The sequence below is a fragment of the Gobio gobio genome (assembly GCF_949357685.1).
Source record: "Gobio gobio genome assembly, chromosome: 8".
Taxonomy (NCBI): Eukaryota; Metazoa; Chordata; class Actinopteri; order Cypriniformes; family Gobionidae; genus Gobio; species Gobio gobio.
Genome location: NC_137114.1, coordinates 36,215,318 through 36,229,569, shown reverse-complemented (window position 1 = coordinate 36,229,569; position 14,252 = coordinate 36,215,318). Strand labels below are relative to the sequence as shown.

General features: G+C 42.6%; 1 protein-coding gene across 1 annotated transcript in view; it reads left to right on the top strand.

Annotated features, from left to right (window-relative positions):
- cadm2b (cell adhesion molecule 2b) overlaps window positions 1-9,047 on the top strand; it is a gene marked incomplete at both ends in the record, with an annotated part of 61,203 nt that extends 52,156 nt beyond the window's left edge. Inside the window, 2 exons of the mRNA XM_079823337.1 lie at window positions 8,693-8,815; window positions 8,929-9,047. Coding sequence (XP_079679463.1) covers window positions 8,693-8,815; window positions 8,929-9,047 — 242 coding nt within the window. The remainder of the gene's footprint in view (window positions 1-8,692; window positions 8,816-8,928) is intronic.
- Between the last annotated feature and the right edge of the window lie 5,205 nt (window positions 9,048-14,252).

The window sequence follows — 14,252 nt, the reverse complement described above, 5'->3', positions numbered from 1 at the left end:
CTCTGTTGAAGTTTAAAACTACTGGATCTGCCAAGAGTCACCCTAGATCTGCCTAACCAATCGCTAACGTGACGTATGTCACGCGCCGTTCGCCTTTGATTCTCACAGTGTCAGTGATAAAATCTTGTGCATTCGGATTGTGATTTATTCACGGTGGAGAGGAGAGTTTTGTGATCGGAACGCGCTGCTCTCGTGCAATCATAACATGATTGTATATGCTGTAAATAAAATTTCATATGCTTGGTATGATAAGAATAAATGCTGCCGTAAATAACGGCCCAATTCAAATGTTTACGTGCTTTTCTTCTTTTATTTTTTGAGCGGTGATGAAATATTTTGCTCTTGTAAACACTTGCCAGCATTTAAAGAAATACAAGTCTAGAAATGCATCCAAATTACAGCGCACGGTGCTCTGCAGGGGTCTAAAAAGGATATAAACAGTGAATTTTGAGGTGATATATTCTTGAAAACTCAGAGATGTGATTCGGAGAGCTATTACATTACCACACGACCTTGGTGTTTGTCAAAAGCAGTCGGTAATTCAGTCTGGGGTTTTTTCGCGGGTTGTGGGAGACGGACGGCTTCAGCCAACTCCTTCAACACTAACGGAGCGAGCTGAAAAATACTTTTCCCGGACCGCAACATCATGGCCACCAACAAAACTTAGCAGAGATTGTTCTTGCTCCGTGTAACAGAGTTCGTGTGTTCAGGGAAGAAGGAGGCGGGAACCGGCGAACGTTTAACAACTTTTAATCAAATAATAAACAAAATGAAAGTAAAGCGGCAGCCCCTCACAGACGACTGCCACGCACATACATAACAAAACGTAAACAAAACACAACTTAAAATCCAGGCCTGGTCCTCTCTCGTCCTTCACCGGTGTCGCTCGTCCTCATATGCCTCCGTGCTCCCTCATGAGAGGACTCGAGACCGGTGTGTCTCTTTCTCAATCACGCACACCGATCTTGCTCGCTCGTCCACCTCGCCACACTCTGGCTATAACTTCTGGGCATTCGTCAGCGGTGCCACACACTTGCATCTTTCACCGGCGCCATTACTGAACTACAACTCAAACTAGCGCACAACATCAACGTCATCGCTCTCAACCACTCCCTCTGTTCGCTGAAGGACCGGTAAAAAATTGTTCAGGAGAAAACCTAAGCATATACAGCAGTCCCAGACGTAGTACTGAAGGAAAATGAAAATTGAACGGAAGTACGTAGGAGGGCGGAGCCAGGCTAACCTAAGCAGCCTCCAAGCGCTGCTCTGCCACACCCTCCAAGTTTCGTGTTCGGGTTGGTACCTGTGTGACTAGTTCATAGACATAAACAGAGAGAAGTATCTCCGGCTACAATGTTCTTACACAAGACACATGCAGTTTTGTTTATTAACCGCTAGAGCGCCAAAAGATAACCCTTGTTTTTCCTGTGATATTCCTCTGACTTTTTCTCTATTGTAATGTCTCTCAGCCATCTCTCTTTCTACACTCTTTCTTCAAATCTCCCTCTTGCTCACTCTCTCTACTCCCTCATCATGAGTGGACACGCCCCCTACTGCTGATTGGATACAAGTGTGTTGTGCTGCTCGGTCCGATCTAGCCTGGCTCCGCCCTCCTACATACTTCCGCTCAACTTTTCATTTTCCTACAGTACTTGGATTGCGGTATATTCTCTGTTTTTCCCCGGTCAAACTCGTGCACTAGTTTGAGATGACAAACGTCACGATCAAACGTTAGCAATTGGTTAGATCCAGAGTGGCTGTGGGCAGATCCAATAGTTTTAAACTTCAACAGAGTACCCGCCTTCAAGGAAGTTAACGCTTGTCAACGGAGAGTGGCCAGATTCTCTGTACAAATGAAATGTACGACAACAGCGTTTCTCAGAAATCACTTACTGCTCCTTTAAGCTTGGAAAATTTCACAAAATCTCCATAAATGAGGAGAAACAAACCAAAATTGAATTTGTTATTCTCTTTAGCCCTTTCTTATAAGAAGTATCATGAGCAAATCCATTATTTTTTTGTCAGAGATTTTCAGTGAGTCAATTGTTTCGGTTCGCAAAATGGATGACTTGTTCACTAATTTTACTGATCTGATTCAACTCATTGACTGATTTGGTTGCAGTGATTAACAGCACACAGAGGGACAGATTTTCAGTGAATGACAACTTAAAGTTTGTTCCTGGTACTCATGAACTTTCATTATGGGAAAGAGTGGCCAAGCTATTCATAAAAAAAAAAATCACCTTTTGTGTTCCACAGAAGAAACAATGAGAATTTAAGGGTGAACTAATCCTTCTACACATTCAAGGCAGGTAGTGACAGCACTAGCTGTCTAGCGGACTACGCTATCCACAGTGGGGACTTAAGATTCACGACTCCAGGTGGCGATTTATTCAGTAGAAGTTCAGAGGCGACCGAATTCCCCTAGTCTGCGCTCGCACACTCAAAGTTAAACCCAGGAGACAAATCAGCCTGCCGCAAACCCCTGCCGTTTTTAAACTTGCTGTATATCGCCATGGATTGAGTCACTTTGGTCCTTGCAGGGCTGTGTGAGATATGACAGGTCTTTGGTAGCTGTTCAGCATTCATGTGTAATGATAAATCCCCCCACCCCTCCCTCCTGCTGCCTATCGAAAGACAGTATAGAACATTGGCTTTGAATTGATGTTGTTTGGGCTCCAAAACTCAAAGCAGCATGACATGCTGGGGATGATTCTGTGATCCAGCATGGAATAAACACCAGTTTGCAATTCCCCAATTTGACTGCATGGGAATGTCATATGGCAGTTTATATATAGGAATGCCCAACCCAATATTCCCTAAATATTCAGTTGCTACAGAAAAGGCATTCTAAAAGCTTTTTCAGTAACATTATGTTATTAAAGCATCATGATAATGTCAGGGTGTATGTCAAACACTTATGATTCATAAGATTATGAAAATGGTTTTAATGACCAGTAATGACATTATGGGTCATTGAAAGAAATGAAGCAGCAGCAGTAAAAACACATCAAGTACTGGATTGTTTAACCTATTACCTGTAATGTGTTTTAAACATATAAATGTTATTTGTTTATAAAATTATCCCATCTTTTGTTTTAAACTAGATTTGTATATTTTTTTGAGAGGTGCTTTTCCATGCAAAACATAGTTAACTATCCCCGCCAACGCTTTTTTTAAAAGTTGCTAGCCAGTATAGTTGATCAATGTTACAACATTTTCATGGCCCCAAGAATATTTAGTTGTATGAGTATCTGAACATGCATTATGTCAAAGGAAAGATTAGGGCTATCTATATGGGATAGGCTATCTACATAACAATGTAACTAAAATTATTCAAACTGACAACAATATACCCCAAAATTACATTTTATGAATATAAAATTCCCATGCCTTAGGCGGCAGGACAATTTTAAGGTAGGCCTATGTTTACTTAGTATATTTACGCTAAGGGTTTGTTCTCACTCGATACAATGCATTTTAAACAAACAACAACAAATGTTTTATTCTAGCTTCATGCATTCTTTTTTTATCAACGCTTGCATGTGGGAAAGTTTAATTTGAAAAAGCACCATTTTGAACAAAAAGCTAAGAAAATTGTGTTTTTGTCAAAGAGTACAATGTGCATAAGTGTTTTGATCTGGAGATTCTCTACTCTTTCAGAAGTTGCGTAATAGTTAGACAAACAAAAACAACAAAAAAACGAGATGGAGAAATCTTAAAGGTTCACCCAAAAATGAAAATTCATTAATTTCTCACCCTCATCTCGTTGAAACCTGTAAGACTTTTGTTCATCTTCGAAACACAGATGAAGATCTTTTCAATGAAATCTGAATTTTTAAATGAGAGCTTTCTGTACCTCCCACTTTCAAGCCCCAGAAAGGTAATAAAGACTTCATTAATGTAATCCATGTGACCCAAGTGGTTTAACCCCAATCTTATAAAGCGCCATGAGTGCTTTGTTTGCACAAAAAAATATATATATTTACAAAATATTCATCTAACATGCGTTTTTTGGGGGCTTGAAAGTTGTAGTTGCGTAGTCTGTCAGCTGAGGGACAGAAAACTCTCCGATTTCATTAAAAATATCTTAATTTAAGTTCCGAAGATGAACGAAAGTCTTACAGGTTTGCAGCAACATGAGGGTGACTAATAATGAAAAAAATTCATTTTTGGGTGAACTATCCCTTTAAGAAATCAGTCCTACAAGTTGAGTAGTACAAAAATGCCTAGGTTACGATTGTAACCTCGGTTCTCTGAAGAGGGAACGAGCGTTGCATCGATGACGCTATGGGAACACAATGCGTGATGAAGTCATGAAGCACATGTCAAATCAGTCCAATGGTGAGACGAGACGCCAGAGCGGGTGACGTTACAAACCAGGAAGTTATATAGCCTGCCCAAAACAAAGCCGCGCTAGCTTCAAGAGTCTGAAGTAGTCGCTTCTGACAGGCACATCGGAGATATGGCAGGATGATGCAATGCTCGTTCCCTCTTCAGGGAACCGAGGTTACAGTCGGAACCTAGGCGTTCCCTTTCAAGGGAACTCCCATTGCATCGATGACGCTATGGGAACGTCTGTACCAACGCCACCATAGTGAGAAGTGTCCAGTGTGAAATTAGACAAGCAGCACTAGGACGAGAGCACTTGAGACCCTGGAGTAGAGCCCAGAGTAAAGTCCAGAGAGTAAAATCTGACGAATGTGTGCGGTGAGGACCACTCTGCCGCATCACACACTTCTTGCAGAGACACTCCTGATATAAGGGCCTTAGAGGCCGCCATACTCCTAGTAGAGTGAGAATGAACCGCCATAGGGGAAGGCTGTCCGACTGACTCATAAGCAAGTGAGATAGCCTCAACCACCCACTTGCTCATTCTTTGCTTAGATGCGGAGGACCCCTTATTAGGAGGCCCAAAGCACACAAATAGTTGCTCAGAATTACGCCACAGGGCTGCTCTGTGGACATAAGCATCTAATGCCCTAACAGGGCACAGCAAATTATTCTTCTCCTGGTCCGCATTTTGGAAAGGTGGAGGACAAAAAGCCTGAAGAACAATGGAACTGGCTACATTAGTAGGAACCTTTGGAATATAACCTGGCCTAGGATGAAGGAAGGCCTTAACCATGCCAGGTGCAAAATCCAAGCACGAGGGTGCCACCGACAGAGCTTGCAAATCTCCTATCCTCTTAAGAGATGAAATAGTGAGGAGGAACAAAGTTTTTAAAGTTAGAAACTTAGCAGGAACCTCCTCCAGCGGCTCGAACGGAGCCTGGGACAGGCCCTGAAGGAAAGTAGCCAGATCCCAGGTCGGCACCCTAGTGCGAACTACAGGCATCAGCCTCAGAGTACCACGAAGGAAACAAGATACCAATGGATCTTTACCCAAAGACATGCCACCTAAAGGAATGATGATAAGCACTTAAGGCCGCCACATAAACCTTCAAGGTGGAAGGGGATAAGCCTGCAGTGATACGGTCCTGCAGGAACTCCAGCACTGTACCAACCGGGCAGTTAACTGGATCCCACTGGCGGTCACTACACCAAGAAATGAAAACGTTCCACTTTAGGGCATAAAGTTTCCTCGTGGAAGGAGCTCTGGAGTGTAGAATGGTCTCCACAACCTCAGTTGAGAGACCTGCCCCTATGAGCTGGGCCCCCTCAGAGGCCAAGCCCACAGGTTCCACAGTTCTGGACGGGGGTGAAGAATTGAGACCCCTGCCTAGGACAGAAGGTCCCTCCTGACAGGTAACTCCAGGGGAGGCCCGTCGAGGAGAGATATTAGATCTGAAAACCATATTCTAGTAATGCCTAAAGTTGAAGACACACTAGCGAGTTATCTTTCCCCTGATACAGCATCTTCCCTAAAAGCCCCGACATTTCCCACTAAACCAGTAAGAGTGACATCATCTTTAGTGGGAAAAGCATACTCAGCATGTCAGTGCTGCAGGCATACCAGGCTGAGTTGCTAGGTGATATGAATGAGGGCGGGGGGATTGGCCCAGAGGTAGTTTGTGAGGTAGTTTGTGAATTTCGTCGGGCCACAGACCTGTTTCTCAGAGCCACCAAGGAGACGGCTAAATCAATCGGCCGCTCTATGGCAGCCTTGGTGGCTGCTGAGAGGCATCTCTGGTTGAATTTAAGTAACATTAACGGCGAACCGGCAGGGAACACCTGAACGGACTGCTCTAGGACCCTCCTCGGAGGGAGCGTGCATCCCAGGACCACTACGTTTCCGGGTGGACCCTGAAATACACACTCGCTGGAGACCGCTTTGCCCTGTAACACCAGAGGTGGCAGGGTTGGCAGAACGGCCCCCTGAGAGCAACGAAGGGAGACGGGCACCGTATGATGAGGTGTTGACCGCTCTACTTCGTGGGGGACTGCCCTCATTGGTCTGACACCACTGGCGTCAGGACCTCTTCCCCGCAGCCTTCTTGGAGATAATAACAGTCCTCAGATCCGCTTTACCCCTTGAAGCCTGCGGCAGAGTGTGCTTCCCGCGTCCCCAATCTTTCTAAGGTGGAGCACGAGATGCCACGCTCCGTTTCTGTGTGGCACAGTGTGAGGAACTGGCTTTAGATGTTTGGGGCTGCTCCCTATGCTCAGCAGCCCCGGCGATATGTGAGCGGCGGGGGAGGAATTTTGAAATGCAGCCGCTTGCTTAGCTGCCTCCTGGAACCTATCGACGACCGACGTAACGGCATCGCCGAACAGGCCCGTAGGTGACAGGGGTGCATCCATAAGGAAACTCTTATCCTTCTCCTTAATGTTACTTAAATTCAACCAGAGATGCCTCTCAGTAGCCACCAAGGCTGCCATAGAGCGGCCGATTGATTTAGCCGTCTCCTTGGTGGCCCTGAGAGACAGGTCTATGGCCCGACGTAATTCGCAAACTACCTCTGGACCAATCCCCCCGCCCTCATTCATATCACCTAGCAACTCAGCCTGGTATGCCTGTATGGTGTGTAAACATGCTGCAGCCTGACCAGCCGCTGAGTATGCTTTTCCCACTAAAGATGATGTCACTCTTACTGATTTAGTGGGAAATGTCGGAGCTTTTAGGGAAGATGCTGTATCAGAGGTAAGATAACTCGCTAGTGTGTCTTCAACTCTAGGCATCTCCCCATAACCGTGCTCTTTATAGTTCATTATAGAGGAATAGTGTGATGTTTGTGGACTATACACTCTATATGAGACCGATTTCTCCCATGATCTTGCCACCTCAGTGTGGAGATCAGGGAAAAAACGGCAAGCCCCGACATTGAGGTTGTGACCGCGATGGCAGAAAACGTTAGTCTAGTTTGCTTTTAGAACGAACATCTTGTGTATCTGCTGGCCAATCAATATGTAATTTATCAACCGCTCTGGTCACAACCTCAACCAGCTCCTCATATGCGCAAGACTGAGGTGGCGAATCCTCAAACTCTCTCATGCTGACGCTCTCCAGCTCCTCAGAACTCGGGGCGGAAGAAACCGTAGCACGGGCTTCCAAACCCAGAGTGAGATCAATAGATCTATCAGGTAAAGGCAGAGATAAGGCTGGGCCCGTCTCTAGCCTCGCTGATAGATCCATCTGCGATCCCCATGACTGTGATCGGCGCTGTGCCTCGGCAGCAGCGGGACCAAAGCCATGGGGAACGCGAGCCTGAGCATCCTCGCAAAAGAACGCCAGGCGGGATCGGAGCGTCCGCAATGGAAGCACCTCACAGTGCTCACAGCCAGCGCCCTCGAGCGCTGACCGTGCATGCTCCTCTCCCAAACATGCAACACACAGAATGTGTGTGTCCCCACCCGTAAGGAAACGCGGGCAAGGGTGCACACACATTCTAAAATGCTGCTTGTCCGCCATAGTGTTTTTGATTAGCTTTATTTTACTGAAATAGAAAAAACACTTGAAAAACCGCTGAAAAGATTTACAGAGCGCTACTGAAGACTCAGAAAGCTAGGGCGGCTTTGTTTTGGGCAGGCTATATAGCTTCCTGGTTCGTGACGTCACCCGCTCTGACGTCTCGTCTCACCATTGGACTGATTTGACATGTGCTTCATGACTTCATCACGCATTGCGTTCCCATAGCGTCATCGATGCAACGGGAGTACCCTTGAAAGGGAACAAATTACCCAGACCTGAACCTACCCATGAATCTAATGGGAAAAGCACATAAAAGTCACAAGCAAATGTTAACCATTTCACCATGTCGTACAAGTTTTGGCTTATGTCACATTACTTTTTTGATGCGCATCGGATTAAAAGGCTAAACTTTGTACCAAATAATATGTTTATATGCCTCAAACAAGCACTTTTTTAAAAATGCATATTTTGGAAATTAAATTTGCATCTGGGTCTCTAGACATGGTCTGGGTAAATCGGTGGGATTTTTTTTTTATTTCTGTCTGGCGGACGAAATTATCCCGTTTTATCGTCCGCCAGATGAAAATCAGTCTGATCACTTAGAAAGCCAACCTTTCCTCAACAACCTGCACAATTTAACACATCTAAATTGAATGGGATCAAGTGAAAAATGACTACCTGCTCCAGCTGAGATGCTTACAACAGTATTTAGTGAATTGTGGGAAGTAATGTGGGTGTTCATGCGTCTTATATTAACACACCGACCCATAATTGGCTAATTATAGCGGTTGTTCCACTGGCATCTTCTCATGCCATCCTCTCCATCTCCTCCTCCTCCAGATCCTAATGCTCTGACGCAGCACGGCCCCGACCACGCGCTCATCGGCGGAGTGGTGGCCGTGGTGGTCTTCATCACCCTGTGTTTCATCATCGTCCTGGGCCGATATCTGGCCAGGCATAAAGGTACGGCTTCCCTCCCCTCTCTCGCCCCCTCACCTATAGTGTGCAAAATGCTTCAACATGTCCACTGTTGTACCTTATGTGTCTATGTGACCTATGTGGGACTGTGTGGACAGGGACATACTTAACCAATGAGGCCAAAGGAGCGGAGGACGCCCCTGACGCAGACACTGCCATCATCAATGCGGAGGGGAACCACGCACATGCAGAGGAAAAGAAAGAGTACTTCATTTAGCACCTCTGTTTTTTTCTGTTCAGTATTGTCACGGCAACACTGCGAGCCAGCAGAGGAGGCGTTATAGCGCTCCGCTCCCTAACAGCACTAGTCTGGTCTGGCTTTGTCTCTGTTTGCAAACCTCTTTAAGGCCAAATTCGACACGCCACCTGCTGTAAAAGAATGTTGCCTTTTTTAAAATGATTCCTAATCGTCCAAAAAAAAAAAAAAAATTATTTAAGTCAGTTGAGTTTGTAACTGTAACACCAGGTCCATTTAGGCCAAAAAACCCTATCCCACCCCTCCAAAATGACCCCCGTTTGATTTGCCAAGTGCCAAAATATACAGACATGTGCTTGTCATGTTTGTTGCTGTGTTTATTCATTTAATTTCCCAGTGAATGCTGATTTCTCAACCACCCTCACTGTGCCTGTTATATACCTTTTTACAGATATTACCAGGGAGCGGCAAGAAATGTGGTTCATCTCAAGTCGGAAAACCTTGGCTTTGCCAATAATTACGCTTTAAGACAAGAATATGTGAGATGTATAATGTAAATATCATGTACTGTCTTTGTTTTTTGTGTGCGTGTCTGTTGTTTTCCATTGTGAAAGTGGGTGTTTTTTTGAGATACGCCCTGTAATAAAGAATATGCCCAAGAGATACGGACAATTATGTAACGTACGGACTCCTGAAACAAGCCGGCAGATTGAAAATGGCAGGAAGTCGATGAAGCACAAATGAGAATTGGTGTGTAACCATTAGAAGCAAGATTATTTTCTATTTCCATCATACCTGTCTGTATATTCTTGCACTGTTAATATTTTCTCCCCCGAGCGTTTATTTCAAACCTGAAAATGTACCAAACATAAGCACAAAGTCATTGTAAAATGTCATTGGTTTAGACAGTCTCAGGATGAAAAGAAGAGCCTAATTGAATTTGTCTTTTATCACTGGAGTGAATTAATTTCTGTTCTCGCTTTGTGAATTGATCTAAACAGCCATTTGTTCGACGTTTGAATGGAAGTTCGGCATTGTTTCATTTCGATTCGCTGACCGACCCTTGTTAATATTGCTGTATATTATTTTGCTAAAGTGATTATTGGTGGAATATTGTTAAACTATAGGATCCCATATATATATATATATATATGAGAAACAAATGTCAAAATATCTATTTCAAGTGTCCCATACATTTAGTTCCTATAAGTGAAGAAAATATTTGTTTGTTAGTTTGTTTTGTCCCAACCCAGGGAATGTATATAATGTGTATACTTAAGCATTTGGTAAGCTGTTTATTTAATTGAATTTGGAATCTTTATTGCTTTGTTTTATGCTACATGTGTGCGATTCCATTTTAGCCTCTCTACACAAAGTATGTTCCGACGGATAATTTTCATTAATACCAATTTATTGGGTAAATCTGATGGACAAACACAATACATTATTATTAGTGCTTTTATAAGCTTGTGAACAGGTAGGACCATTTGTTCATGAGAAGGTCAGAACAACAATCACCATTATTGCCTTTGTGTTTGCAACCAAACATACGACCACACATTGAAGCTCTGGAGCAGCGTAACCTTCAATGTACGTTTTTACGAAAAACATGTTTCCAGTGTTCATACTTTATTTCACTCTTTATAACATCACTAACTAGAACTAAGACATTTTTCTAAGAACTTTTGATTTGCCCTATGGTTTTGTTTTTTCTTTGTTTGTTTTTTTGCTGTATGGGAAAATGTGTGAGGTTGCTTTTACATTAAATATTCAACTTTTTCTAACTATGCCTCTGTAAGAAAAGAAAAAAAAAACTCAGAGTACTGAGTAAAATATGCACAAACTCAGATTTGTTTTTTCTTCTTCATGCAACACATAAGTGAAAATATATGTCCTACTTATAAATGTATATAACTTTGATATACACCGATCAAGCATAACATTATGACCACTCAGAGGTGAGGTGAATAACACTGATTATCTCTTCATCACGGCACCTGTTAGTAGTGGGATATATTAGGCAGTAAGTGAACATTTTGTCCACAGTTGATGTGTTAGAAGCAGGAAAAATGGGCAAGTGTAAGGATTTAAGCGAGTTTGACATGGGCCAAATGCTCATATACAGTGCCCATACTGACCCCTATCCACCTCTGAAAGCGCCAACAGTGGGCATGTGAGCATCAGAACTGGACCACTGAGCAATGTAAGAAGGTGGCCTGGTCCGATGAATCACATTTTCTTTGACATCACGTGGATGGCTGGGTGCGTGTGCGTCACTTACCCGGAGAACACCTGGCTCCAGGATGCACTATGGGAAGAAGGCAAGCCGGCAGAGACAGTGTGATGCTTTAAGGCCAGGGGTGGCGAACTCCGGTCCTGGAGAGCCTCAGTCCTGCAGAGTTCAGCTCCAATCCTGATAAAACTCACCTGCCTTTAGCTTCCTAGTAACCCTTCAGACCTTGATTAACTTGTTCAGGTGTGTTTGATTAGGGTTGAAGCAAAACTTTGCAGGACTGTGGCTCTCCAGCACCGGAGTTCGCCACCCCTGCTTTGGGCAATGTTCTGCTGGGAAACCTTGGATCCTGCCATCCATGTGGATGTTACTTTGACACGTACCACCTACCTAAGCATTCTTGCAGACCATGTATACCAGGGGTGTCCAATCCTGATCCTGGAGGACCACTGTCCTGCAGAGTTTAGCTTCAACCCCAATTAAACACACCTGTACTATAGCTAATCAAGGTCTTATTAGGCAAACAAGAAACTCCCAGACAGGTGTGTTGAGGCAAGTTGGAGCTAAACTCTGCAGGACAGTGGCCCTCCAGGACGGACTTTGGACACCCCTGATGTACACCCTTTCATGGAAACAGTTATTCACTGGTGGCTGTGGCCTCTTTGAGCAAAATAATGTGCCCTACCAAAAAAAATGCAGGTCAGGGCTGTTTTGGCCACAAAAGGGAGACCAACACAATATTAGGATGGTGGTTATAATGTTTTTTGCCTGATCGGTGTATATTGATAATGTTAGATTTGGATATATATATATATATATATATATATATATATATATATATATATATATATATATATATATATATATATATATATATATATATTAGGGGTGTAACGTACACGTATTCGTACTGAACCGTTTCGGTACAGGGCTTTCGGTTTGGTTCGAACGGTTTCCGAATGCAATCTTTATCAGTTAACAGTCGGCTTCTTTTAAGCACGGAACACACTTCAATCCGAGTTTCCACACAAACATATTAAGTATTCAGTCCATTTTATCACGAAATTCAAACGATAAATGCCGTTTTGACGCTCTTTAATGTGGCGTGACTGATCACTGATCACAGTTCAAGCGGCCGCGCAACACGATCATCTGTGAACGCGATCGATCATCTCTTCCTAAAGAATAAACACGAATTAGCCTATATATATAGGCCTATATATTAATTATATCCTACTTAACCTGTTAGTGATGTCTTGATTATTTCATGTATGTTTAAATAGCCTAAACCTGTCATGAAAATGACAGACACTGTGTATAAATGATTATATTTCAACAATGATTTGGAGAAACTATTTTATAATTAGATTTAGAAATTATTGCAAAAACGACGTTATGTGAAGTTTACATGTTTGCGTATGTTATTTGAGTATTGATAGACCTAAAAATAAATAGCAACTGAATTTAGGCTAATAGTTTGGGCTCTGTTGTTAACCTTTAATATTAATGTGCAATCTTCAATAAACTTTTAGTTATAATTTGAATTTTTAAAAGTAGAAGGACAGATACTTTTTTTTTCAGAAAAAACACTGTTTAATACAAATTTTAAAAAGCATTTTGTAGAACTGTTGTACCGAACCCGTACCAAACCGTGACTTCAAAACCGAGGTACGTACCAAACCGTCAGTTTTGTGCACCGTTACACCCCTAATATATATATCAAATTTCAGGGATGTTTCCTCCGAGGGGGGGGCAAGGGAGGAAGAAAAACTGGATGAGCGAATAATCTATATTACAAAAATGAAACAACGCAAGTATTAAAAAGTCACTAGTTTTTATTAAGTAACTGTCCAACAGTGTGCAGTGAAGTTACAATGGGATGCCGCCATAGTGTGCATATAACACGCGACTTTGGGCTTCTTTTTTTGGCAAGTCGCGTAAAAAAAATCACGTGTTGCGGGTTGCGTTTTTTGGGGCTTATTTTTAAAAAATGTGTTTGCTTGTTAGGAAAATATGACAAGCAACTTCGTTTCTTTACATTTATGGTCGCAGTTTTGTCCAATACATTGACTGACACTGTCTTATCACAGCAATAGCCAATCAGTGCAATGATACAAGTGCTGTAGTAATTCATCCTCATACATCCCGCCTCCTTCTCAAAAATTGCGTTCAACGTGCAGGCATGTGACGTTATGAATGCACGTAATGATAATTAGTAGACGTAAATAGACGTATACATTTTCACAAACAATGCCACCAACAGAGATGTACAGAGATGGAGAGGAAACAAGGAGAGACACCTAATTTAATTTTAAACATATTTTTATAATGTATTTATCATTACAGGCTATAATAAAAAAACAAGTTGGCTATACTAATAATAACAGTAGATATGGTTCAAATTGATTTTATTATAAATATGTGGCTGTATTGAAGCGCTCCCTTAGTGCTTGCCTGCGTCCCAATGTGCACACTATCCATCCTAAATAGTATGTGACTTTAGTCATTTTCAGTACTATTTAGGGCAGAGAGTATGCACATTGAAATGCAGGGCTTATCTTTTTCACGGTTTTCAGTCCATGTGTTGGCTACTCGCTGCTCCTAATATGTGTGCACTAACTCTGACTATGGATTACCATAATTGGCCTTCACGTCACTTTTTCTCTTTTTCCATCTCCAAACCTATTCTGTTCACAGCTGATCGGAGGCCATTTATTGCAATTTGATGATTTTTGTAAAATCACATCTGTTTTTGCTTTTCAAACTCCGAGAGGTTTCAGTTTAATATGTTGCAGGCTCATTTATTGATAAAAAAATAATTGATCATAAAATAATTGATGATAATAAATAATATAATAATATTGGGCTTGTTTTGGGCTTGTTTTTGAAGCTGCGGTTCCTTATTTGTCGCGAGAGTTGGCAACACTGGATGCCGCATCTCTTGTGCCTCTTCTAATGCAGAGTTCACACTGCATGATTTTAGGCCCGTTTTT